The 24,333-nt window shown below is 38.8% G+C and overlaps 6 protein-coding genes across 6 annotated transcripts; 4 read left to right on the top strand and 2 right to left on the bottom strand.

The window, feature by feature from the left end:
- Nucleotides 1–22: 22 nt before the first annotated feature.
- Nucleotides 23–1,490, bottom strand: cep19 (centrosomal protein 19). The gene is made up of 2 exons (XM_077584822.1): nucleotides 1,209–1,490; nucleotides 23–1,029 (listed from the first exon to the last, which is right to left on the bottom strand). The coding sequence occupies exons 1-2, from the start codon at nucleotides 1,363–1,365 to the stop codon at nucleotides 683–685; spliced, it is 504 nt and encodes a 167-aa protein (XP_077440948.1). The 5' UTR covers nucleotides 1,366–1,490; the 3' UTR covers nucleotides 23–682.
- Nucleotides 1,491–1,709: 219 nt separating this feature from the next.
- pigx (phosphatidylinositol glycan anchor biosynthesis, class X) lies at nucleotides 1,710–3,681 on the top strand. Its single transcript, XM_077584277.1, has 6 exons — nucleotides 1,710–1,857; nucleotides 1,965–2,046; nucleotides 2,159–2,294; nucleotides 2,493–2,706; nucleotides 2,784–2,881; nucleotides 3,145–3,681. Exons 1-6 carry the CDS (start codon nucleotides 1,788–1,790, stop codon nucleotides 3,280–3,282), a joined length of 738 nt encoding a protein of 245 aa, XP_077440403.1. The 5' UTR covers nucleotides 1,710–1,787; the 3' UTR covers nucleotides 3,283–3,681.
- A 1,494-nt stretch (nucleotides 3,682–5,175) lies between these two features.
- pak2b (p21 protein (Cdc42/Rac)-activated kinase 2b) lies at nucleotides 5,176–13,175 on the top strand. Its single transcript, XM_077584694.1, has 15 exons — nucleotides 5,176–5,429; nucleotides 6,725–7,090; nucleotides 7,165–7,271; nucleotides 7,466–7,616; nucleotides 7,721–7,752; nucleotides 8,651–8,764; nucleotides 8,839–8,971; nucleotides 9,328–9,391; nucleotides 10,154–10,202; nucleotides 10,307–10,419; nucleotides 10,545–10,662; nucleotides 10,745–10,844; nucleotides 10,939–11,135; nucleotides 12,026–12,163; nucleotides 12,465–13,175. Exons 2-15 carry the CDS (start codon nucleotides 6,901–6,903, stop codon nucleotides 12,549–12,551), a joined length of 1,593 nt encoding a protein of 530 aa, XP_077440820.1. The 5' UTR covers nucleotides 5,176–5,429; nucleotides 6,725–6,900; the 3' UTR covers nucleotides 12,552–13,175.
- A 286-nt stretch (nucleotides 13,176–13,461) lies between these two features.
- On the top strand, nucleotides 13,462–15,045 carry rpp21 (ribonuclease P subunit p21). Its single transcript, XM_077583892.1, has 5 exons — nucleotides 13,462–13,613; nucleotides 13,726–13,826; nucleotides 14,393–14,472; nucleotides 14,567–14,707; nucleotides 14,806–15,045. The coding sequence occupies exons 1-5, from the start codon at nucleotides 13,557–13,559 to the stop codon at nucleotides 14,904–14,906; spliced, it is 480 nt and encodes a 159-aa protein (XP_077440018.1). The 5' UTR covers nucleotides 13,462–13,556; the 3' UTR covers nucleotides 14,907–15,045.
- A 128-nt stretch (nucleotides 15,046–15,173) lies between these two features.
- aqp12 (aquaporin 12) lies at nucleotides 15,174–17,875 on the bottom strand. Its single transcript, XM_077583886.1, has 3 exons — nucleotides 16,464–17,875; nucleotides 15,436–15,552; nucleotides 15,174–15,309 (listed from the first exon to the last, which is right to left on the bottom strand). Exons 1-3 carry the CDS (start codon nucleotides 17,056–17,058, stop codon nucleotides 15,191–15,193), a joined length of 831 nt encoding a protein of 276 aa, XP_077440012.1. The 5' UTR covers nucleotides 17,059–17,875; the 3' UTR covers nucleotides 15,174–15,190.
- On the top strand, nucleotides 17,844–24,283 carry LOC144062477 (solute carrier family 35 member D2-like protein). Its single transcript, XM_077583884.1, has 12 exons — nucleotides 17,844–18,215; nucleotides 18,399–18,432; nucleotides 18,538–18,624; nucleotides 18,712–18,779; nucleotides 18,856–18,927; nucleotides 19,005–19,073; nucleotides 19,268–19,370; nucleotides 21,316–21,408; nucleotides 21,548–21,615; nucleotides 21,698–21,776; nucleotides 22,621–22,703; nucleotides 23,200–24,283. The coding sequence occupies exons 1-12, from the start codon at nucleotides 17,995–17,997 to the stop codon at nucleotides 23,303–23,305; spliced, it is 1,083 nt and encodes a 360-aa protein (XP_077440010.1). The 5' UTR covers nucleotides 17,844–17,994; the 3' UTR covers nucleotides 23,306–24,283.
- The last annotated feature ends 50 nt before the right edge of the window (nucleotides 24,284–24,333 follow it).

Below are 24,333 nucleotides of genomic sequence, written 5' to 3'. Positions count from 1 at the left end.
AATATATTCGTATGTCTAATTTTTGTAGGGGGTTTTGTCCACTAACAAACCATTTAATCAGCTTTAAGTGTCTTCTCTCATGGTCCACTGTGAACATAAGTCACGTAAGCCACAGATAAGAGCCAAAGGCAATGCATTTTGTATATTCAATATTTTATATATCAAATAAATATGCGCTATTAAAAAAAATGTGTCATTGTGTGAAGTTTTTTTTTTTTTTTTTTTGCACATCTTATGACAATAAAATAGCTGCACCAAAATTACAATGTTTAGGTAGTACAGGTGCTAATATATTGGATGTTAAGCTTAATAGCATAATTACATATGTAATTTTTTTTAAAGTATTTTTGGAAAACACTTTTCCAACACAGTTGCCTAGATTACCATGACCTGGATGACTTAATCTACAGAAAAAAAATACTTTTTTTTTTTTTAATTGATAATGTAACTTGGGCAATTATGCTAATGGTATGTTGACTAGCTTTGGTTTTGTGTATCTGGAACATACAGCTTTCTTTTGTTTATTTGTTTCTCTTGAATGGCTGCATATCTTAAATTTATTCATAATCAATTGTCAATTTTGATCCTTGGAAAAATGTCTCCCTTATAAGGGGTCTCTTGTCCCAAGAAGCTTGAGAAGCCCTGTAGTTCAATGTCAAAAATAGGATTTTTGGACCAAACATTAAAATCCATCATTGGATTCTTCATCCCAACTGCATTTTTCATCTGCCGCCTTCCCAAAATCCACCTCCAGGTCATAAACAAAATCAGGGTCTTCTCTGCGAGTTCGGTTTTTCTCGAATAGCTCGTCCATGTGGCTCTTCTTGCGAGCCAGCACGTCGTCGTCCAGCTTGTTGAGGTCCTCGTCCGGGTCCACCTGCAGCGAGGCCAGGCTGCACTCCAAACTGATGCCCTGCAGGTGGTCGCGAAGGAGGATGTGCAGCCTCTCCAGCTGGCTCTGGGAGACCGCCTGCAGGTAGTTCTTGTGCCGGGGGTGGTTTTTAAGCCTTTCGGCAGCCAGGCGGTAATCTGCAGGTCAACGTAAAATTTATATTCATTTGTGCTTTGTGCCAGTAACGTATAGTGACAGGCAGAACAATAACATGTTCTTCCACTAGATGGCAGAAGACAATGTATCCACTTTTTGCCATTATTCATGCAATGGAATAATAGTTTTGTCTTCCTTAGGAATAAATAGTTGAACGTACCGGAATACTGAGAGAAGCTCCGCACTGGAATTATTCTCTTTCTCACTTTGTTGGTCTCCGTGTTTACATAAATCAACACTATGGAAGGTGGGGTAAAGCACACTCCGCAACGCTTCGCCTCGAAACGCATGGTTAGTCGATGTTTCTCGAAGTACATCAGAAAAGCACGCCGTTAGATTAAAACAAAATAAGCATTGCATTTACCGTATATAAGTAAAAACTAAGACATTATTGTGATGTCCCGAGAGCCTATCCTCGCAGCCTAGCGACATCCACTCGGATTAGGACCTTCCTCTCATTTGGCCAAATCCTGCCTGACTTTCATGTAACAAAATAACGATAAATAGTCAAATGTCCCGATGTTTACACTAAGTGATAAGTATGTTTAATAATGTTACTTTGTCCACAATCAACTTTTGACACAAATTCCCTCCATTAACGTTTGGTTGTAACTGTTTTTAGTCAGGCACTACCATAGCCGCTCTAATGATTAAAAGGGCCCTTCGTTTTGCACTTCCGTAAATAGATTAAAGAGGCATTTGGGGCGTCAAATATAAGATTACTTACTAGAAGTATTTGATGTATTTTACACTTTTCTATCCATCTGTCTTAACGATTTTATTAACATGCCATTATTTGACTGTGAAAGGTAAGAGATGTTGTCATACCTGTCATTTCAGACTATTACACCTTCGAAAATGCCCGCTGTGCCATTTAACATAACTTAAATATATATATATATATATATTTCTGTAGGCGAGAACAGTTGCGCCACCCTAAAGCAGTGGCTGCAATCAACTGCAATTTCACTAGAGATCAAGAACAAAGGTTTTCACCGGTATGACTTTGTATCTCTTATTGCTTGAAATTTTAATAAAACACAAACACCTCCTCAATGAATCTGACTTGCATAATATAAATGCTTAAAAATGATTGTCATTTTGCATTAGGGAGGTAGAGACGACAGTTGAACTCCAGCCTGGTGCGTTCAGGGACGTCCGAGTTTTGCTGCTTCACACATGGCCCAGTGGGGTCTATGTCGACCCCTACCAGCTTGCTTTCCTCAGTGATACAGTTGATTGGCAGGTAAACACAAACACTGTAGTGTCCCCATGTCCATTTTATTAAAAATAGTATGAGAAAACAGTTGTAATTTTACAAAAAACGTTGCAAAATTAATGGGATGAAGTCACAATAGTCAGAGAAACTTTATTATTATTGTGGCTTATTATGGTAGTAATTATTTTCCGTGGTAGTAATTATTGATGTATTTTTCTTTGTCAGATATTAGTGGATTCCGCCATTGATCTGGAGGTGCCTGCACACAAGACTTCCGGATTCGTCGCCTACGTTTATCCCGCCTTCAGTGAGCAAACCCCCGGCATGCTCAAAGTTCGTATCCCCATCCACGGCCGCTATCACCAGCCCTCCTTTGGCGGGGAAACTTTTGAATCCATCGCCATAAAACCCCCAAAGCTGCTTTTACGCACAGAGGAATGTAAGTAGTTGTATTTGCTCAGGAAAAAGACATACAGAAGATGTTTGTCTATTTGCTATTGGCTATTTCTTTCCAAGGTTCACAGCTGGATGATTTGGAACCTCATATGGTGAGGGAAGCACCATGCAATGCTGACAATACCAGCATGTGTCTGTGGATTCAAGTGCAATATGAGGTAATTTGCGTTCAGGGGGGAAAAAAATCTTAATTTTACATAAATTAAAATATTATGTAAAGGAGGGAAAATCTACATTTTATGAGAGGGAACTTGTAATAAGAGAGAAAAATTCTATGACAAAAAAAAAAAGTTACCAACAAAAACACGTATTATTACAAGAGAGTAACCTACATTTTATCAGAGTAAAACTGTAATTTTTGAGGAAAAAATACATATTAAGTTTGATTTTGATTTTAATCTTTTGGACTGTCTTCCCGCAGAGGCCTGGCGACGAGACCTTGCGTTTACCAGTAGGCGACGGTTCTCTGGTGACGCCCGTGTGCGCCGTGACGCTGGCGGTCACCATGATCTGCTGTTTGACGCTGTCCAAATACATATGGAAGCATCGGATAGTTTGAAACGCCATGGTGCTTAGTTTGGTTGCCAGATTTTTTCACTTTAAACTATGTAAGTATAGATCTATGTCAACAATCATAGTTTTGCTCAAATTAATCATCTGAAAAGTGCATCGCTCTATTGAAGGCACATATTTAACACACAGACACTAAAATAACATGTTGTATTTTTCTATGCATTTTATACTTGCAATGTTTTTTGTGTGCGCTTGAAAATGTTCACAATTTTGTGGAAAAGTGTGTTTTATTCATTTGATCCCAACTGCAAACTATGTTGTTGTTTTTAATGTAAAATAACTTTCCTGCTTTTGTGGTCCAGTAGCAAAACACTGCTGGATGGCATCGTGAAAAAGTTGTTAATATCCCACACTATCATTAAAAACTGCATTTTTTCCCCCCGTATCTTGAGAGATTGATTTAAATAACAAATAAAATTAATATACTATGATAACAATACTTAATTAATAATATTAAATATTTATGTAATTTAAAACATTTAGAATTTGATAACCCTGATAAAAATAATATATATATATATATATATACTAAAATCAAAGATACAAAAATTGTGAATACAAGATAACAAATAATATACTTACAAAATACAACAATAATATTTAATATAAAGAAGTACAGATTGTGTCGGCTGTGAGGATGAGGAGGTCACCTCTACTCGTCCCGAATTGCGCAGCAGCGGAAATGGCGACTTCCTGAAAAATGGCGGCTTCCTCAACTCTTGTGTTGTTTTTCTTCTCACTTGGAATCTTCTGTTGCCGCATTTGTGGAGTTTAGAGTGTGTCTTGTTTCTCCTCGTTGCTTTCGTTAGGGAGAATCAGGAGAGGAAACGGCCTCTTCTGGCTGGGCTACAAGCTTCCTCCTGTTTTTTTTCCTCTTTCCTAAAAGCTTTTCCATTATGTACAATTGGTCAAACACTTAGAATCATCTCTGCTTTAAGTAAGGCAAAAAAAAAGTTATGATGTGTATAATATGTTTATATTATAGGAAATACTGTATGTTAACATTTTGTTGTCATGTATAAGCCAAGTGTATATGGTATATTCTTTATTACTAGGAATAACAAATGTATTAGTCTTTATTAGTAAGTATAATAGTGGTATATTAGTCTAATTGTGTATCATGTCTCGTACCTTATTCGGAGAGATCTGCTCAAAGTATTGCCACACAAAAGAAACCCTTATTTTCGCAGGATCAATGAAGAAACAGACGCCTGAGTTACTGGCAAATTGGTGAATGCTCTAAATTCTTTACACTTCATATATGTTCATAAATTGTGGCAACAGTCAAACCACATCCTAAATCAGCACAGGTTCAGGAAGTGTTTTGAGCATTGCCACAATTGTCTCTAGAAGATTGACTTTCACAAATATTGTATTTTTATGTTGTTGTTTTTTTTAAAGTATGACATTAATTAATCTAGTTTTATTTTCCTTAACAAAAAATATTTTCTCAAATATTTTACTTTTTATTTTGGTTGTTTAAATATGGCTCTCAATATGACTTGTTTTCATCAAATATAGAGCACATGGGTTGTCATCAGGAGGTTGCACAAGAGATTCAAAATACTTGATAAAATGTTTTAGCTATGCCCATCCAAAACAGAAATTCACAGTGATTACACTATATGAAATTATTTATTTACATTCTGTTTAAAATGTTTTCATACAGTACCGTTTTTCGCATTTTATTCAGCTATTTACCAAAAATAAATGTGTTTGTTTTTGTGGGCGTCTGAAACATATGTTTTCAAGTGCAGGGAGTAAAAGTAAAAAAGCTGTCTTAAAAAGTATACTCCAGTAAAATAGACACCTGAAAGATCAACTTGAGTATAGTAACAAAGTATACTTCGTTACGCAGTAGTGTACTTCGTTACTTCCCACCACGACCCTTCACTGCTAGTTCCGCTTCCCCCTTCTCGCCATAGCGGATTTATCACCGTAGGGCCCCAAAAAAACAGAAGGGGTGAACAATTTGCATTGTAAATAGTTGTCATCTTTTTTTACTTGATCTTATTTATGGCCGACTTTCAGACGAAGTGCTGTACTTTCCTTGGACTTACGAACATCTTTTAAAGCACCGACCGCAGGGATTCGAGGAGTTCTGTTCAGGTTTTAACTGCCGTGGAATCTCTGGTAAGAAAGTGACGAGAAAGCGGCTTTGTGCTGGATGCTTGACCGGCCTTCCAACCGGGTTTATTCCCCCACCTAAAAACGACATTTATTTTCGTCTTCATCCACCATTTAATTATACTACTTGAATGAGTTGTCATGTAGTAGTTACCGTTAGCCGCATGCTAACTCGCTGTGACCAATGAGTTCAGATGCTAACGTTAGCTCGTCGGGATAATTAGAAGTTGTCGAGGCTAAGTTAGCCTCAAGCTAGCGCCGTCGTCGCCCAATTGGTGGTGAACCATAGCAGCTGTTAGCCTCGAGCTAACGGGTGTGCTAGCTCCAAGCTAACATGCTAAAGATAGCTTGGAGTTCGTCCACTTGTTGGCCATTAAGTAGCGGTTGCTAACGTTATCCCGCTAGCCGCCCCTGTTCTACAGTAATTCGCGAAGGGCACACTATCCGCACGGACCTTTCAAGTAAATACTTTTAATTTAAATATAGCATATACAGAGAAAGGTTTCAATTAGGTTGTTAGACAAAGCAAAAATTACCGCCATTATTTAATTTGTAGTTATGTGAGCGAAAGTTTCATCATTGTTATTTTATCCCAAGCTGTCTTGTTGTTACACTATCTCTTTATAAACTACATGATAAATATTCGCACAAAATTCAAGAGGTACATAAAACTTGAGTAAATACAACTGTACAATTGTTAAGACAGGAGGACAGGCAGTTTTGGTGCTGCCAGTCCTGGTAATTGTGTCTTTCCCCTTCAGTGTTTTTGTTTTAAACCAGTCAGCCTGACTTATTTTCAACCATTAACACTCATATGACATAGTTAAATTTGAATATTGCATGTTAGTTTCCTTTATGTAAGTGTATACTAATCGCAGTGAAAAGTAGATGCACCCCTCACAATTTTTTTTATAAGACACTGCATCTGAAATTATTTCTCTAAATCTAAAAAACAAAACAAAAACAATTTGTCACCATAAATTTCATTTAAAAGTAACATTAAAATTAAAATTTTACTTCAGTGATTTATTGGGGACACAAGCCAAAAGGCACAAAAGCTGTTTTCCCCCAATTAAATATGTACATTCCACATTTGAGTGGTAAGTAGTTATCTGTCTGTTTTTTTACTTAAGTACATAGAATGAGTACTTTTGACTACTCTTGACAGTTTTTACGCTATGTGTCTTTTTCAAGTGACAAGCTTATGAAGTGATGTTTGTTTCTTTAAACAAGCCCGGTTTGTTCTTAGGCTAAAAATATCACATGTGAGCGTAACCATATTTCATTGTGTTTTTTCCTAGGTATAGTTCTTCCTTCCTCTCCTGCCTGCACATCCTGCAGTGATGCATGAGCACACGTGTGCTTCATGCTGATGTGATCCTCCCTCTCCGTTTGCCGCCCTGTCCGTCCTCGCCCCCCCCGCCCCCTCCTCTTCATCTCCCGCGAAAAACAACAAAAACAAACTCTTGCGTGAGCAATGTGCGACAACGGCGACCCCGAGGACAAGCCCCCCGCCCCGCCGGTCCGCATGAGCAGCACCATTTTCAGCACCAGCTCCAGCAAAGACTCGCTGTCGGCGAACCACAGCTCCAAGCCGCTGCCGTCGGTGCCCGAGGAGAGAAAGCCTCGCAGCAAGATCATCTCCATCTTTTCCGGGGCGGAGAAAGGTGAACGGGAGTAGAGCTTTCGAAAAAGAAAAGCGGCATTGGGTTGGTTATTAAAAATGTTTGCCACCTTTCAGGCGGAAGAAAGAAGGATCGAGACAAAGAGCGACCGGAGATCTCGCCGCCTTCCGATTTTGAGCACACCATACATGTTGGCTTTGATGCTGTCACAGGGGAGTTCACTGTGAGTTAAACCATTTCTGTCTTCTTTTTTTCTTGTTCAGAATGATTTAGTCTTTTTGTCATTAGAGCTTGGTTATGTCCAATATGTTGCAGCACATAAGTTTAGAGTTCTAAATTCTGACTAGCCTGTACACTGTGAACCCCCCGTAAAAATCATGCATTAAAAAAAAGCGTCCATCTCGCTGAACTTGTCAGGGTATGCCGGAGCAGTGGGCTCGGCTTCTGCAGACCTCAAACATCACCAAGTCAGAACAGAAGAAGAACCCCCAGGCCGTGCTCGACGTCCTCAAGTTCTACGACTCCACGGGCAACGGGCGGCAGAAGTACCTCAGCTTCTCGTCTTCTGGTGAGTCAACACGAGCCATCCCAAGTACAGTCGTCTGTGTGGCAGCAAACATCTAACTTGATATGGCATCACAAGTTCTAAAATCTTCTTTTGTTCCTTCACAGAAAAAGAAGCATTCACTCCAGGGCCGCAATCTGTAAGTACATCAACACTTCTATAACTGAATTCGGTGAGGCAAATATTCGTGCTATATGTATAAAAAAACTTTTAATTTATCCCCTTAGCAAATGCACTGGCAATATTTAAACATTCTTAGAATATTCTTCATGAGTGTAAAATTCATTCAAAGTCAAGAGGGACACTCAAAAAACATGATTTTTGTATATTTTGCATATTTTATGTTTTATTATCTTAAGCAATGTTTTTTGTTTTTTTTTTACAATTATTTTAACAATTCAACATGAGCTATTATGTAACAAATAACTTATGTTATGATTTGTAAATTGTATTTACAGTAATTTCTGGACTAAAAGATGCACCTGATTAAAAGCCGTGCTAGCTAAATTTGGGGAATACTCAAGTTTGTTACACATATAAGGCGCACCCGACTGTAAGCCGCAGGTCTTTTAATGTTTCCGCTATTTTCTTTTCCATAATGAGGGCGCAAATTGTCTCGCTCTCGTTCGTTCTCTCCTATTTTATTTGGGCTCACTTGGTTTGTTTTGCTTTGCCTGATGCTTTTGCGCTTCCTTTATAGTGCGCCTTCTTGTGATCTGATGGATAAAAAACGCACCTTTGTATTAGCCACAGGGTCGAATGCGAGTGAAAAAAGTAGCGGCTTGTAGTCCAGAAATGACTGTAGTTTTGAATTATTGTTTTTCAAAAACTCATTAGTTTCAATTCATACTTAGAGGAGGTTCGTTTTTTGTTTTGTTTTTAAGACAGAAAAATCTGCTATTAGCTTGAAAAAGTTGTACGTTGGGTAGCAAGTAAGAGCGACAATGTAATTTTGGTTAGTTCTATATTCTTATTATAGGTTTCGTTATTTTTCTAACTATAATGAACTTGTTCTATTTTAATTTCCTCGAATCCAGCCAGTCAAAAAAGGCGCCGAGCCAACATCTCAGACCATCAAAGACATTGACGACGACGATGACGACGAAGCCCCGCCTCCCGCCGTGGCTCCCAGACCGGAGCACACCAAGAGCGTAAGACGGCGACGACGACACTTCGTCAACGTAGAACTGTAAATGTAACGCGCTTTTGTTTTTTCCGCGGCCAGGTGTACACGCGCTCCGTCATCGAACCCCTCCCGGCGCCCAGCCTGAGCACGGACGGCGACGCGGCGTCCAAGGCTGCCGACAGACAGAAGAAGAAAGGCAAAATGTCCGACGAGGAGATCATGGACAAACTGAGTAAAACGTCTTTCATTCAGCACTAGTTGACAAAACACTTTGCGCTATGTGCATATTTTGAAATGATCTGTTTGACAGGTTTGTGTTTTGATTTGAGATATCCGGTGCAGTTTTTGACAAAATAATTTTCACTTTAAAAAAAAAAAAAGAAAAAAAAAGGCATATGTAATTTATATTAAGCAGTGTGACTTTTTCATAGTTGTGACCTCTTTTTAAAGGTTAGCATTCATGGCACTTGAATTTCTCTTTTTTTTTTTTTTTTTTTACAATACAATGAGATTTTGGTATCGTTGCACGACACACTTTAAACTACTACTTTAAACTACTTGTTTTCACTCTCTTCCTCTCCCTCACAGGAACTATAGTCAGCATTGGCGACCCCAAGAAGAAATACACCAGATATGAGAAAATTGGACAGGGGTGAGTAACGATTTAGTTGCGTATTGAGATACTTTGACGGTGAGTTCACCTCAATTAGTTTTCCCTATTAAAATAAACTGAAATGCCACTAATCTGTTCCATCTCCCAAAAAACACAAACAATGAAGTACATGAAGCTTTTGCGCAACTCACATTTTAGCTTGCAAAAAAAAAAAAAAAAGTAAACCCTGGAGAACCCACGGGGTCAAATTTGGCCCCTATAAATTCTGCTACGCAAATAACAAAGACCTTTTATTTTTTTCCCAGCAGTGATTTTGTTCCTGTGTTCTTGTTTCCATTGGCCAAAGTGTGTTTGTACATTCAAAATCCAGTTCTAAAATGCAACAAATAAAACAAAAAAATTATATTGTTCAATGTAGCTGTGTATTTGATTGATTTTTTTCTTAAATTCAAAATAGTTTACTGACAGTTTTTGTTATTCAGATTTTTCGGGGTCAAATTTCGCCCTAATGCTTTTGGCACGATGTCCACATTTTCAACTCGTGTGAAATGGCGACAACAATTGTTGCACTTTCCTAAAAAAAGAAGACAAACGACTGAAAGGACAAACTACGGTTGTTCACTTTCCTAAAACAAAGACAAACTTGAATTAATTAGAGAATTGACTGCTCGCATTTACTGTCCCAAATGTGAACTGAGCTGTGACTTCCAAACCAGGATGCCCACTGAAGCGTGACTTTTTGGCAAACATCGGCAACATTGAATGTACTGTCATTCAAAACATGTTTGTCTGCTCTTGCAGAGCTTCTGGAACCGTCTTCACTGCCATCGACGTTGCCACAGGACAAGAAGTAAAGAACAAATAAAGCACCTTGTGACTTGTCATTCGCAGATAATTAATATTCCGCAATGAGATGTTCAAGGTTCAAATGTTTCCTGTGCTCGTTGCTTGTAGGTGGCCATCAAACAGATCAACCTCCAGAAGCAACCCAAGAAGGAGTTGATCATCAACGAGATCCTGGTGATGAAGGAGCTCAAGAACCCCAACATTGTCAACTTCCTCGACAGGTGACACCGGAGTTTTTTTTTCCCCATGTTTCTTGGACGCATTGTGACCGTGAAGACCACTTCCTTGTGTGTTTTGCATACTTGGCCCATCAATCTGATTCTGATCATATGCGTGTGTATTGCAGTTTCCTGATGGGGGAGGAGCTATTTGTGGTGATGGAGTACCTGGCGGGCGGCTCGCTCACCGACGTGGTCACGGAGACGTGCATGGATGAAGCCCAGATAGCCGCCGTCTGCAGAGAGGTGGGCTGTCGTGTGCTTGTGATTAAAAAAAAAAAAAAAATTGTAATAATGATTGATGACCTCCCAATTTGACCCCTCGCAGTGTTTACAAGCGTTGGACTTCCTGCACGCCAATCAAGTCATCCACAGAGACATAAAAAGTGACAACGTGCTGCTCGGCATGGACGGCTCCGTCAAGCTGAGTGAGTTGTTAACCGCAGTGCTGGCTAACCTTAAAGGAACGACTTCCAACGGGACCCGGTCGTGTGACGTCAATATTTGCTCTCGCCTCCGCAGCCGACTTCGGCTTCTGCGCCCAGATCACCCCGGAGCAGAGCAAGCGCAGCACCATGGTGGGCACGCCCTACTGGATGGCCCCCGAGGTGGTGACCCGCAAAGCCTACGGGCCCAAAGTGGACATCTGGTCGCTGGGTATCATGGCCATCGAGATGGTGGAGGGAGAACCCCCTTACCTCAACGAGAACCCCCTACGAGTGAGTATGAGCGCTTTTCACACCACGTTGACGTTTATACACAACAACGGGGTTTAGATTCTTATATCAGTTTAGGAAATGCAGTTACTAAACTACTAAAGTGGACGTTTGGATGTAAAGTCGATGTCCTGCCATAGCTTTACCATTTTTACTCGGGGTGGGAATCTTTGACCGTCTCACGATTCAATTCAGAATCCATTTTCGATTCTAAATGATTTGATTGACAATATTTTCTGCTTCAATTTATAGAACGGTCATGATCTACTCCAGTCTTACTCGCTAATGCTAATTAGCGCGCTATTCGCGGCACTTTTATCACTCAAAAGAACGGCTATTCATACAAAACGCTTCAGGAATGTATACAGAGAAGCATCTTAACATTACTCATCGGCATATGCTCTTCCTACGCTGCAAAAAAAACAATAACTTTTATTGGAATAACTTGATTGTGACTTTTTCCTTCTACTCTCTAATGTGGGTACAACTTAACAGTGTATCAGAATGCGCGGAACCACACTGCCCCTAAGTGGTTAAACCGTGTACAACATGAACAGCGCTCCTAGTAAGTTCAAGTACTACTCACTGATTGTCACACCCAACTAAGTGGGGCGAAAACACAAACAAGGGCAAGACAGTGTAAAATAATTTAAATAAAATCGATTTTGGAACATTTAAAATGAGAATCTTTTTTTTTTGGAGCACCTCTTAATTTTTTTACCACATCACAGTATGCAGTTTGTATCGTGTCCCAGGATTCGGGACACCTAAGAACTTTTTTTCCCTCCATGTTTTTTTTTACCATACAACTCCTTCAAAATCTCTTTCTGTCGTCACGCTGGAATCACTCCGCCGCCACCTCTCCTATTGGATGCGTCTCCCCGTCTTCACAGGCCTTGTATCTGATCGCCACCAACGGGACGCCCGAGCTGCAGAATCCCGAGAAGCTGTCACCGGTCTTCCGAGACTTCCTCAACCGATGCCTGGAAATGGACGTGGAGAAGCGAGGCGGAGGCAAAGAGCTCCTGCAGGTGACCTAACGAGCTCCTGTGTGCCTTACTGTTGTTTATTATTACTATTCTGAAAAGTTACATTTTTGTGTCAAATTTGTGGATATTATAAATATTTTTATTGTATTTCTTACAAGTCAATTATTTAACATAAAAAAACAGTTTTTTTTTATTAACCCACTTTTTAAAAGTTAAATTTGAAAGGCAGAAATTTGTCATTTGAAGGATTTTTCATTTTTTTTAAAAAGTGTGAGATCATTCTTAATCGCTGCTTGCACTTTTATTAATTTATGTGTTTTTTTTTTTTTTTTCTTGGACACAGCATCCCTTCCTGAAGCTGGCCAAGCCTCTGTCCAGCCTCACACCGCTCATCCTGGCCGCCAAGGAGGCCATGAAAGGCAATCGTTAAGAAGACCACACACACACACACACAGTCACACGCCATGTGCCAACCATTTCGAATTTGTGCCAGACAAAAGGTTACAAAAAAAATAAAAAATAAATAAATCACTGTGAAGAAGACCAAAAAATGTCAAGCATGAAAGACACGCACGCACACACACCATCCGCTGTCCATATGAAGTCTCTGACAAACTGGTGAGGACTGGGCTTGTATTTAATGAAGAAGAGGCCTCGATCTAGTTTCTAGTGTTGTTGTTGTTTTTTAATCGACTGCCTTAAACAAATGCAAAAGTGTTGCCTAATGTATTGTTGATTTGTGTCTCCCCCCTCCCCCGTGATTTTTACTACTTTTTTGGGGGTAATTTTACCTTCCTCAGCTCTGTCAGCGGCTTTTTAGTTCTTTTGATACTTGAATCTCTGTCTCTCGTTCTATTTCATTCGACTGCTTTTATAGGAAACATTTCAAGAGCACGATGGTGTGTCTCTGTTCATTTCACACACACATGACAGAGCTACTGTACCACATTAGTCCCTTGATAGCAGAGGTGCACCTTACAGGCAAGTTCATTTTACATGGACTTATGGGTTTATATTTTCCTCTATTGTTGATATTAAAAGTAGAAAAACTGTCCTCCATTGTCTGTTTCACATCATTTCACATCGGCTCCTTGATGGAGGTGGGTCAAATTTAAAATTAAAATAATTTATAAAAGGTACACACAATTCTACAAATTTAGTAAAAATACATTTTTATCAAACAAAAATTCCTCAAATCTTATGTACAGTTTTTTGTCTCTAAAATTTACAAATTTTTCATTGAAAAATTGATGAATTTTCTCAAATGTCCGTCGTTTGAGAGAAAAAATATAGTACAGTACTTCAATGACTGTGCACTTTTATTTTGAAAATAACCGGATGCTATATTAGATCGCTGAAGAGTTGGATGGTAACGTAGCTGGAGCACGGTGACGAAAACAGCCACTTTTAGGCTAATTCACATCATTTACGTGCAATGTCTGGGCAAGTTAAGGATAAAGAAGCGTACTTAAGACTGAATTATCTTTACCAGGTGAGTGAATAACATTCGGAAGAAACGCTTTCATTTCGAATTAGCTAGCTGCTAAACAGTTGGTTTTTCTTTACATTTCTGCCATAATCTTTTTCCATTTCTTTTTTAACAGGCTGCACATTGTGTTTTGGCCCATAACCCTGATAATTTAGAGCTGGCTCGTTTCTACTCTTTTACTCAACGGACTATCGCAAGACGTCTTGTTTTACGACAGTAAGTTCGCTAAACGGTAGCCTCAGAGAATATACTCGTTTTATTTTGAAGGCGCAGTTTAAGAATGGCAGCTTCCTGTAATTTATTGAACCCACTCGCCAGGCAAAACATTAGGTACACTTGCTGTTTATGGAGAGATTTGATTTACGTCTTTCAAATCTGACGTGTTTTACTTGTTTTAAAAATGATTTCACTTTTCTTTTTATTATGTGTCTTATAGTTGTGACAATGTCAAGCTAAAGTAAAAAAAAATTCTCAACTATAAATAGTTGAGATGACATAAAATGGTATCCCTTTTCTCCACAAAATGTGACTGTTTTCTTCTAAAATAAAATTCCTTAAAAATGTTACCCTTAAAATATCCAATGCTGTTAGTTTAAAATATAAAAATCTTTCATCAGAATTTGTATTTGTATTATCAAAAATAACTCTTTCTGAAATATGCAGCTTTTTACCCCTCATAAATATCCAACCCTTTCCCTCTGAGGTGTGTACTTTTTTTTTTTCTTGAAAATACACAACTTTCTTCTCAATCTGTATCAACAATGTCATTTTAATTTCTGCAGAGATCCTTCTGTGAAAAGAACAATATGCAAGAAGTGTTGCTCCCTGCTCATTCCGGGTTTGACGGCCACAACCAGACAACGTAAGCGGCACTTCCCATTCCCTTCCCACCTGTACAAATCCAACTGGATGATGTCGGCTAGTGCTAACGTTTATTATGGCTGCAACTGTGCCAGGGAAAAGAGGCAAGAAGCGGCGCATCACGGTGTTGCGCTGTCTCAGCTGTAAGCAGAGCAAGACGCTACTGAACAAGCCGGATTACTGTTTGTGGCAGGACCGTCCGGAGGCTCAGGCTCAGCTACAGCAAAAACAACCAAGTAATGGATTTCTATTTTTTTTTTTTTATGTACAATGGACTAATAAATGATGTTATGTTCTGAAATGAATCAAATCATATTTGTCTGAACATCCACAGATCAAGATGCATCTGTTAAAAGTCAGCCCAAAAAGACCAAACCTGACCGGACCGATGGTTCCAAGCCCAGCACAAGTTCTGCCACTACAGAGCAAACTTAATGCAACTTTACAAACTGTTTTGCTGTAACACAACTGAAAATTTAGGTTAATTTTATTTATTGAGTCCACTTTATGGTAAGTTGAAATTTTGATGGACGGTTCCCCACGCCAAGTCCAACATAAATACATATTTCATTTATTTTTTTGAAATGTGTTTTATTGAAAACTAGCAACATTTTTGTATTGACATTTCCCCTCCCATTTTGATTACTTTTGTTGTTGTTCTTGGAGCCCTTAGAAAGGTGGATATTAAAAAAGAAATGAAAGCCAAAACCGAATGTCATTTATTTCTTCCTTTCTTTTTCGCCTCCTTTCCGCACCCGGAAACGCGTCTTATAGAGCAGGTTCTTGGCAAAGATCCTTGGGATGTGGCCCATGTACAAGAGGAGGGCCATGATCATTCCTGGAAATGCACAAAAAAAAAATCACTTGTGTAAATTTCACACTTGATCGGCGGGCAAATGCTCTGCAAACCCAACTATTTGCATATAAGCCATCAATGAGTCGATAAGTATTCGTATGGGTTTACCTGTGATTGGGGCCAGCCAGTAGACGAGCGCATACTCGGCAAAGGTGAATCCGGAACAGTGGAACGTGAGGCCGTAAGCTAGTGAGGGATTGACGTAAGATGACGTGTAACCTTTGGCTGCAAACGGAAAAATGGCACATGAAATATACACTTTCCTTTTTTTCTTTTACCTTTATTGTCAAATATACTGGACGTACCTCCAAAATCATCACTTTTTAGGACACGCAAAAAAAAAACATTTTAAAATAAAAAATGTAAAACTTTGAAATCCATCTTTTTGATCTTAATTTTTTTTTAAACATGAAATAAAAAATTATAGGATTTTTCTGCTTGAAAATAAGGTATTTTTCTTGAAATTAGATTTTTTAAACAATTTTTTCAATCCAAATATCCAGCTTAAAAAAATTTAAATACACGTTTTTTGCAACAAATATGACTTTTTCTGTTTTTTATTCTTACATAAATATATAAAAATTGGACTTCTCTCCCAAAATATTTGTTTTAAAAAGCAAGAATGACTTTTTTGAAGTGATTTGTTTTTAATCATGATATTTTTATTTTTACCCTAAAAAAAATTATACCGATACCTTTTCTTCTTAAAACCTGTTTCCTCAAAAACATAAAATTTCAAAATATACACTTTCTTCCCAAAAGTGTGACTCAAATTTATAAAACTTTTTATAAAAAAAATATATATAAGATTTATTCCTTTAAAACAATTATTTTTGAACTTTTTACATCCACTCAAATTACCAAAGTACGACCTCAAAATAATATAATGTCCAACATGAAAAATAGTTAAAAAATAAATAGTTAAATATAGTTAAATATAACTGAACTTTAAAAAAAAAAAATTGACAAATGTATCACATTTTTTAATAAATAATAAAAGTTTTAAATAAACTCTATCCTAATAATTTGTTTGATTGTATTCATGGTATTTAATTCAATTAACCTTTGCCCATGTAACACTGGTGGTACTTGATAATGACTGCTCTAATAATATATAATCACACCCAGGTGCGTACCTATATGTGACAGGAATGTGAGTAGCACGGCTCCGACGGGCACCCGGATGAGCGCCGTCCTCCGTCTGAGGAAGAGGTGCGCCAGGTAAAAGAGGAGCGCGCACACCCCCTCGGTGAAGAAACCCTGCACGGGCGACACCAGCAGCGACGTGCTGCACTCCCTGGCCATCAGGTTCTTGATCATGTGCATGTCGGTCAGCTCCAGGTTCCAGTAGTACTGCGCCGCCAGCATTGCCAGGTAGGCCCCCAGGAAGTGGGAGGCGACAGCCAGGACGGTGGCGAGCGGCGCGGCGTCCAGCTGAAGGAACCGCAGAACGCTTACGCTGGGGTTCCCCGAGTGGTCGCCGCAAACCGCGCCGTGGACCAGCAGCACCGCCGCCAAAATGGTCAGCGTCACATCCGGGCCCAGGCCCCCGGCCCACTCGCCCACCTCCACGATGGTCTGCACCTCCAGCCGGCACGCCACCAGCATGAACGACGACGACAGCTCGGACAGGAAGGCGAGCCGCGGCCACCTTTTCAGAGGCGTCCGCAGCGAGGCCGCCAAAATCACGCACGCCAGGAAATAACCGAGAGAGGCGTTGAGTCCCGACATGTTCACTGAGGGTTCTCTCTGTTCTGACAACGTGGCGCACGCAACCACTCGCGCTTCTTATCAGACGCGGCAGGCCGCGAACACCTGCCAAAATACACACGGGGCTTTTTGCAAGGTCAGGTCAGCAAGCAGGTCACAAAATTAACATCCAATAATCAAAGTTGAATACATCCTGCACAGTGGATTCACTCAGTCATTTGAACATTTAGGACCAAAACACTTTTATACATTAAATCTGAAATTGTTTATTGTGTTGCTGTGTGTGTTTGTTTGGTTGCTACGAACTACTAGCTTTGTTAATTAAATGTCATCCATAAAAAAAAAAAGAAGTGTTTTTTTTAAATCATTAACTCACTCTTATTTCGGATTTCTTACACCAGAGGTGCTGTATTTGAATGTACGAGTCAAAACAGCTCATTTGAGCCCACGTGATTAGGTCAAAACTAGGGATGGCACGTTACGCTAAGAGGGGGAAAAATGGACAGCGAGGAAACAGATCAATACACAAAATCGTTCAAACCTATGTTTTTTGTGTAATTTTTTTAAAAATAACTTGATGTTTTAATTCCCCATCTGTTCTGTATAGTAGCACGTGTTTTGGTATTGGCAAAAATAAACATACTGTACTTAATTAATGAAAATTCAATGTTATTATGATTGGGAAAGTCGCCCCTGCCAACATGGCCGTCGGGTTTTGTGATTAGTTACTAAGATTACGTGTGCGCGCAACCAGGTAGTGCTTCTTCGTAAGGGCGGAAGTCTTTTACCACGTTGTAGAACGCGTACAAAAAACGCGACATTCTTCCCCCTTCTCAATGTAACCCATAACAATCCTGATTTTGAACACATGTGGGACATTAAAAGCATACAGTACGGATAGAATGGCTAATTTAAGCGTTATTGAGAGAGCCGGCAAAAAAAAAAATGGCGTAAGTCATGAATAACGTGGTTACGTACTTTGCGTGCGCACGAGCAAGCAGGGAGCGACTCCAATGGCAGGGCGGCCGAAGCCGACGGTCCACAGTGCGGAATGACAACTCGTCGGGGATGGCGGACAAACCTCCGACGGTGTTCTCCAAGCTGTTCGCCGCCGTTTTTTACGCAGTCAGTTCGTTCGTCATCGTCGTGGTGAACAAGAGCGTGCTCACCAACTACAGGTAGGCCGGCCGAGTCAACTAAAGCTAAGTTGTTAGCCAAGTTAGCTCAAGGCAACTTTGATTGTCGCTGTTTAAATAGCCGCTTTACATTCTCACACGGCGTTGACTCGGAGTGCGTTTAACACACTTTGAGCTGATTTTTTTTTACTCGCACTCACGACCACAACCTCCCATGTTTCCTAGGTTCCCCTCGTCGATATGCGTAGGGATTGGGCAAGTGAGTTTCGCGACCATTTCCCCCTAAACACAAGATTCATTGACTTGGAGCTGGGACGGATCCAGCTGTTTTTATTTGACCGTGTGTGTGTGTTTGTGTGTGCAGATGTTGGCCACGGTGGTCGTCCTGTGGGTGGGCAAGGCAGCGAGGGTGATCACCTTCCCAGACTTGGATGACAAAGTACCTCGCAAGGTGAAACCACCTGTACATTGTGTTGTAACTTATTATACTTTCTTTTGAACCTTTACTTAAATTGTGCCATTCATTTTTTTCTTGAAGACATTTCCTCTACCTCTCATTTACGTGGGCAATCAAATTAGTGGTCTGTATGGAACCAAAAGGCTCAAGTAAGTTATTGTATTAGTGGTTAGATGGAAGTATTTTTAATTATGTTCAAATATTTTAACCCCCCCCCCCCCGCAGCCTGCCGATGTTTACTGTGCTAAGGAGGTTCTCCATCTTGTTCACAATGTTGGCTGAGGGATTCCTGCTCAAGTAAGCAATTTGTATTTGACTCGCAATTTGGAGAGAAGATCGGGTTTTCATGTGGCGTCGTCAATCAATTTCGACAGGAAGAAATTCTCCAGGTCAGTCCAGCTGACGGTATTTACGATGATACTCGGGGCCTTCATTGCCGCCAGGTAAGTTTGTTAAGTTTGCTGCCGACATCGAGCTGATTTATATCGGCAAGAATACAATATTATCTTAAGTTTATATCATATAGTTATGCCTAGTGTGCATTTTTTGTGTTAAAAATCGACCCTCCTTTTTGTGTACATTTGATTTCAAAGGCCTAAAAAATAACATTTGCGTCCACCGCGTTGTGGTTTCACAGCGCAGACGTGTCGTTTGACCTGCAAGGGTACGTCTTCATCCTCCTCAACGACGTGTTCACGGCGGCCAACGGCGCTTATGTCAAGCAGAAATTGGAAGCCAAGGTACGTGGCGGCGACTGCGTGTGAATGGCGGTCATTGTTGGGGAGTGCGGGGGCGGCCATTTTTGGCATTGGGCACAGAGTTGTCCTTCAACGTCTGCTCTCAAGGAACTCTGCATGCTTTGACTGGAAATGTTTTCTGAACAACAACAAAGATGCTTTCTTGGGTGGATTTGGATAAGAATACACACTTAGGTAATTTACTTTTCATTACAATAAGATCCTTGGTTTATTGTACAAACAAACGCTGAAAGCTGTTATTAACTCATTCACTGCCATTGACGGGCTATAAACGTTGAAAATTCGTCCGTCCGTCCGTCTTCTTCCGCTTATCCGGGGTCGGGTCGCGGGGGGACGTCGAAAATTCATTTGAACTATTTCTATTAGTTGAACATTTTTCTCACTCTTTTGTTAAAAATATTTTTTTTATTGTACATTTAGAACACATATAAAATTTGTGATTATTCGTGAATTAACTTAATTATGATTAAAATTTTAATCACCTGACGCCCCAAATTTTTAATCTTTTATTCTTTAAAAAAAATCATTCACTGCCATTGACGGCTATAAACGTCAAAAATTCATTTTAACTATTTCTATTAGTTAAACATTTTTTTCCACTTTTGCTAACAAGAGTATGAAAACCTTGAATTGTTTTCATTGTACTTTTAGAACAGATATAAAATTTGTGATTAATCGTGAATTAACTAGTAAAGTCATGTGATCAATTACAATAAAAATTTTAATCACCTGACGCCCCAAATTTTTAATATTTTCAAAAAAAAAAAAATCATTCTCTGCCATTGACGGCTATAAATGTCCAAAATTCATTTGAACTATTTCTATTAGTTGAACATTTTTCTCACTCTTTTGTTAAAAATATATTTTTTTTATTGTTCATTTAGAACAGATATAAAATTTGTGATTATTCGTGAATTAACTTAATTACGATTAAAATTTTAATCACCTGACGCCCCAAATTTTTAATCTTTTATTCTTTAAAAAAATTTAAAAAATCATTCACTGCCATTGACGGCTATAAACGTCAAAAATTCATTTTAACTATTTCTATTAGTTAAACATTTTTTTCCACTTTTGTTAACAAGAGTATGAAAACCTTGAATTGTTTTCATTGTACTTTTAGAACAGATATAAAATTTGTGATTAATCGTGAATTAACTAGTAAAGTCATGTGATCAATTACAATAAAAATTTTAATCACCTGACGCCCCAAATTTTTAATATTTTCCAAAAAAAAAAAAAAATCATTCTCTGCCATTGACGGCTATAAATGTCCAAAATTCATTTGAACTATTTCTTTTAGTTAAACATTTTTTCCACTTTTGTTACCAAGAGTATGAAAACCTTGAATTGTTTACATTGTACATTTAGAACAGATATAACATTTGTGATTAATCGTGAATTAACTAGTAAAGTCATGTGATCAATAACAATAACAAATTTTAATCACCTGACGCCCCACATTTTTTATCTTTTCTTTAAAAAAATTTTTTTATTCCCTGCCATTGACGGCTATAAACATCAAAAATTCATTTGAACTATTTCTATTAGTTAAACATTTTTTTCCACTTTTGTTACCAAGAGTATGAAAACCTTGAATTGTTTACATTGTACATTTAGAACAGATATAACATTTGTGATTAATCGTGAGTTAACTAGTGAAGTCATACAATTAATTACAAAAAAAATAATTTATTGCCTGTCACCCCTAATTTTTTTTTTTTTCAAAAAAACCCTGACAAGTCGGGCAGAAAAATAACTAATAAACTGTCCAAAAAATTATTCATTATTGAAAAACCTGACAAAGCAGGCAAAAAAAAAAAAGACATCATATAATGACAGAAATTTGGGCATAAAAAAATAAAAATAAAAGTACAAATAAAATAAGCAGACAAAAAATAGTTACAACTTATTCTGTGTTTCACAGGAGCTGGGCAAATACGGCTTGCTGTATTATAACGCATTATTTATGCTCTTACCCACTCTGTTGCTGGCTCACATGACTGGAGACATACAGAAGGTACGTAAAGCAACAGTGACACGCCGGGAGTTTGACTTCCTGTTAAATGAGAGCGCTCTCTTGCTAATGGCCAAGCTTGCCACGGCTGCTTCTTAGGATTTATGTCGTTGAAAAGTTTGTGTTTTTTTTCTGTGAGCAGGCCATGGACTATGACGGTTGGTCAGACGTGTTCTTCCTCATACAGTTCTTCCTGTCCTGCATTATGGGGTAAGAATACGGTGGCTACGGGACATCCCCAAGGCCGTGCTATTTTTATTTTATATTGTTTTGTTGTTTTATGTGTGCGCAGGTTTGTCCTCATGTACTCCATTGTGTTTTGTACACACTACAACTCTGCACTGACCACCACCATTTTGGGCTGCATCAAGGTGAGCGTCAAATCATTCTGATTCAATAAAGTTTCCAGGGAAAAAAAAAAAGAAGAATATAATGGTTACATAATGACAGCCCGGTAGGCTCATTGATCGGATTGACGAATTCTGACATTACAGCCAAACACAAATGAACAAAATACGCAAAAATATTGGCCGATCTGATATAAATGATCGGAAAAAAAGTGTAGTCTAATAAAAACATACAGTTGCACAAATCCACTACTTCCTGAACCTGTCTTTCATGATTGGACAAACTAATTAATCCAGGTGTGCCTGACCTCAGTAACCACAAGGACAATGGCCAGACACACCTGGATTAATTAATTTGTCCAATCATGAAAAGACAGGAAATGAAGGAGCGGTATTGAGTTCAGGAAGTAGTGAGTCAATTAAATGTCTGGTGTGCACACCTTGACCACCAGGGGGCAACATAATATTTGGTGTTTTGCATTCTGTATTAGCGTTACGGTATCATACATTCGCAAGTATTCATATATTTATTGTTGAAAGAATGAAGGGGCCAAAAAAACAAATACACAGATTGTTCAGGCCGTGAAATCGCAGCCACAAGAGATGCATGAAATGCATCATTGGCAGACATTTTGAATTTCCGTGAAAAGGGATGTTGAGAAGAATATACTCAGGAAGTTACAGCGTGACAAAAATAGGCGAGTTGACACTTATTTAAGAATGCCGAGACATTTAAGCTTTGGTGAAGACAGTTTTACTCCAGAATAAATTTAGATTATTTCGATGGGAAAGTGAGTTTTTGTAATCTCGTTTGTTTCTTTCGATTTTGTGCTGTAATGTTAAAAGTGAACTGCTGATGATTTGACAGAATGTCCTGGTGACGTACATCGGAATGGTGTTCATTGGAGACTACATCTTCTCCTGGACCAACTTCATTGGCTTGAACATAAGGTATGGAATTACTGTGTTGTAAAGCTGGGTGCACATGGTCTGATTATTTATTTATTAATTTAAACACAGCAATCCGATTTCAACGCTAACGTCCCAATATTGTCCGCCAATTAAAAGCATTTTGACTGATCTATCAAGATCCACGGAATATTGTGTTCTATCACAATATATAAGCATTAAACATATCAAACGAACGTAGACTCATCTTTCACCAGAAAAAAAAGACTTTCTAGCCATTTCCGGTCTTGAATTATTTGTGTCGCTGTCGTTCATGCACAATTCCACTATTGACCACAAGATGGCGCCACACTTGGTTAGTTTGAGATGGTTTAAAATTTGAATGCTAAAAAAAAACAGGGAGGATCTCGGCACAACCTAGTTTAAAAAAAAAAAAGCAAAGAAAAAAAGACCGCCTATAGAGTATTTAAATAGGGCGTTTGTATGTTGCAAATGTCACTTATTGTGACGTTCGTAATGTATCTTTTTGTGTCGGCAGCATCGCAGCCAGCCTGGTGTATTCGTACATCACACTGCGAGAGGAGCAGCCCAGCAAGGCCAGCGAAAGCATTAAAATGGACATCAAGGGCAAAGTGGTTGTATGACACTGGATTCTTCTCGTTTTGGTCATGTAAGCTCTTTAAAAAAAAACAAAAAAAAAACAACCAAAACGTTTTATTTATATCCGAGGAGGAACTGATGGTTACAAATCATCATTGGTCTACAAAGTTACGCAAAGACGGTTACGATATTTTTTTAAAGAGACGGTAGTATTTGTATTTTTAATTGTTGAGAAGGGAAACATATTTATGACATTTTTATAGACATTTTACTGGAGACACACACACACACAAGTGCTAGCTGTTATTTTCTTCTAACCCCCATGAAAGTTTTTTTCTGAGCCGCCAGCAATTTGTTCACGTCAGAAATGGTGCTCTTCACGAAATCAAATGGGTAATCGGTAATGAAATAATAGACTTCAGGAATCAAAATATTAAATGTCGGGGGGGTGAAATTTTGAGGATTTGGACAATTTTTAGAGCAAGCTCTCTTAACGAAATCGAGACGATCAATGTATCGATTGTGACACTTAAGTCAGCTGTTTACAAGAAGGAATGTAACATGATGCCTTCAATGTCATTATTTTCTGTGCACTCTTTGGAGTCTGTTACCGTGTTTTTGCACATTGCACTGTTACAACATTGGGAGAGGGTGGAAGAGAGACGTTGTTACTTTAAATTTCTTGGTCAATCAGTTGAAGCGTGCGTGTAGCGGGCCGGGCCGGGATGCAGTTGTTACATGTTCGTGCACGCTTATGTGACGGCCTGCCGCACCTCCTCTGACGTAAATGGAGGTTTTTGTGGGTTACCTAAGTTTTTTGTTTTGTTTTTTTAGTCCGGTACAAAATGTTTTTTTTTTTTATCAATTGTATTTTGGCTTCAAAGACTGAACTTGATTCAAATTGTGGCTTTTTTAACTTGAGTAACCATTTTTTTCTTTTTACAAAAATGCTTTGTGATGTTGCAACATTTGTTCCTGTTATCACATTAAAAGATGAGCCGTTTTGGCTTTTTTTTCCCCCAGCTTTCTGTGTTTTATTGAATCTGAAACAATTTATTTTGAGGTTCAGATG

This window comes from Vanacampus margaritifer, chromosome 13 (genome assembly GCF_051991255.1).
Source record: "Vanacampus margaritifer isolate UIUO_Vmar chromosome 13, RoL_Vmar_1.0, whole genome shotgun sequence".
In the NCBI taxonomy this organism is placed as follows: Eukaryota; Metazoa; Chordata; class Actinopteri; order Syngnathiformes; family Syngnathidae; genus Vanacampus; species Vanacampus margaritifer.
Note: the sequence above shows the minus strand (reverse complement) of the source record. Positions and strands in the feature narration are given on the sequence as shown.

Bases quoted from the DNA above. Each gene is read 5' to 3' on its own strand.
- aqp12 (XM_077583886.1), bottom strand. From the start codon at position 17,058: ATGTCGGGACTCAACGCCTCTCTCGGTTATTTCCTGGCGTGCGTGATT. The intron at 15,553-16,463 runs GTACGCACCTGG...TTCCGTTTGCAG, and splicing joins CACATTCCTGTCACATATAG to CCAAAGGTTACACGTCATCT. The intron at 15,310-15,435 runs GTAAACCCATAC...GTGCATTTCCAG, and splicing joins CTGGCTGGCCCCAATCACAG to GAATGATCATGGCCCTCCTC.
- pak2b (XM_077584694.1), top strand. From the start codon at position 6,901: ATGTGCGACAACGGCGACCCCGAGGACAAGCCCCCCGCCCCGCCGGTC. The intron at 7,617-7,720 runs GTGAGTCAACAC...GTTCCTTCACAG, and splicing joins CCTCAGCTTCTCGTCTTCTG to AAAAAGAAGCATTCACTCCA. The intron at 10,203-10,306 runs GTAAAGAACAAA...CGTTGCTTGTAG, and splicing joins ACGTTGCCACAGGACAAGAA to GTGGCCATCAAACAGATCAA.
- LOC144062477 (XM_077583884.1), top strand. From the start codon at position 17,995: ATGAATAACGTGGTTACGTACTTTGCGTGCGCACGAGCAAGCAGGGAG. The intron at 18,216-18,398 runs GTAGGCCGGCCG...CATGTTTCCTAG, and splicing joins AGCGTGCTCACCAACTACAG to GTTCCCCTCGTCGATATGCG. The intron at 18,928-19,004 runs GTAAGCAATTTG...CAATTTCGACAG, and splicing joins GCTGAGGGATTCCTGCTCAA to GAAGAAATTCTCCAGGTCAG.
- cep19 (XM_077584822.1), bottom strand. From the start codon at position 1,365: ATGTACTTCGAGAAACATCGACTAACCATGCGTTTCGAGGCGAAGCGT. The intron at 1,030-1,208 runs GTACGTTCAACT...GTTGACCTGCAG, and splicing joins GAGCTTCTCTCAGTATTCCG to ATTACCGCCTGGCTGCCGAA.
- pigx (XM_077584277.1), top strand. From the start codon at position 1,788: ATGTATTTTACACTTTTCTATCCATCTGTCTTAACGATTTTATTAACA. The intron at 1,858-1,964 runs GTAAGAGATGTT...ATATTTCTGTAG, and splicing joins CCATTATTTGACTGTGAAAG to GCGAGAACAGTTGCGCCACC. The intron at 2,047-2,158 runs GTATGACTTTGT...ATTTTGCATTAG, and splicing joins AAGAACAAAGGTTTTCACCG to GGAGGTAGAGACGACAGTTG.
- rpp21 (XM_077583892.1), top strand. From the start codon at position 13,557: ATGTCTGGGCAAGTTAAGGATAAAGAAGCGTACTTAAGACTGAATTAT. The intron at 13,614-13,725 runs GTGAGTGAATAA...CTTTTTTAACAG, and splicing joins GACTGAATTATCTTTACCAG to GCTGCACATTGTGTTTTGGC. The intron at 14,473-14,566 runs GTAAGCGGCACT...CAACTGTGCCAG, and splicing joins GACGGCCACAACCAGACAAC to GGAAAAGAGGCAAGAAGCGG.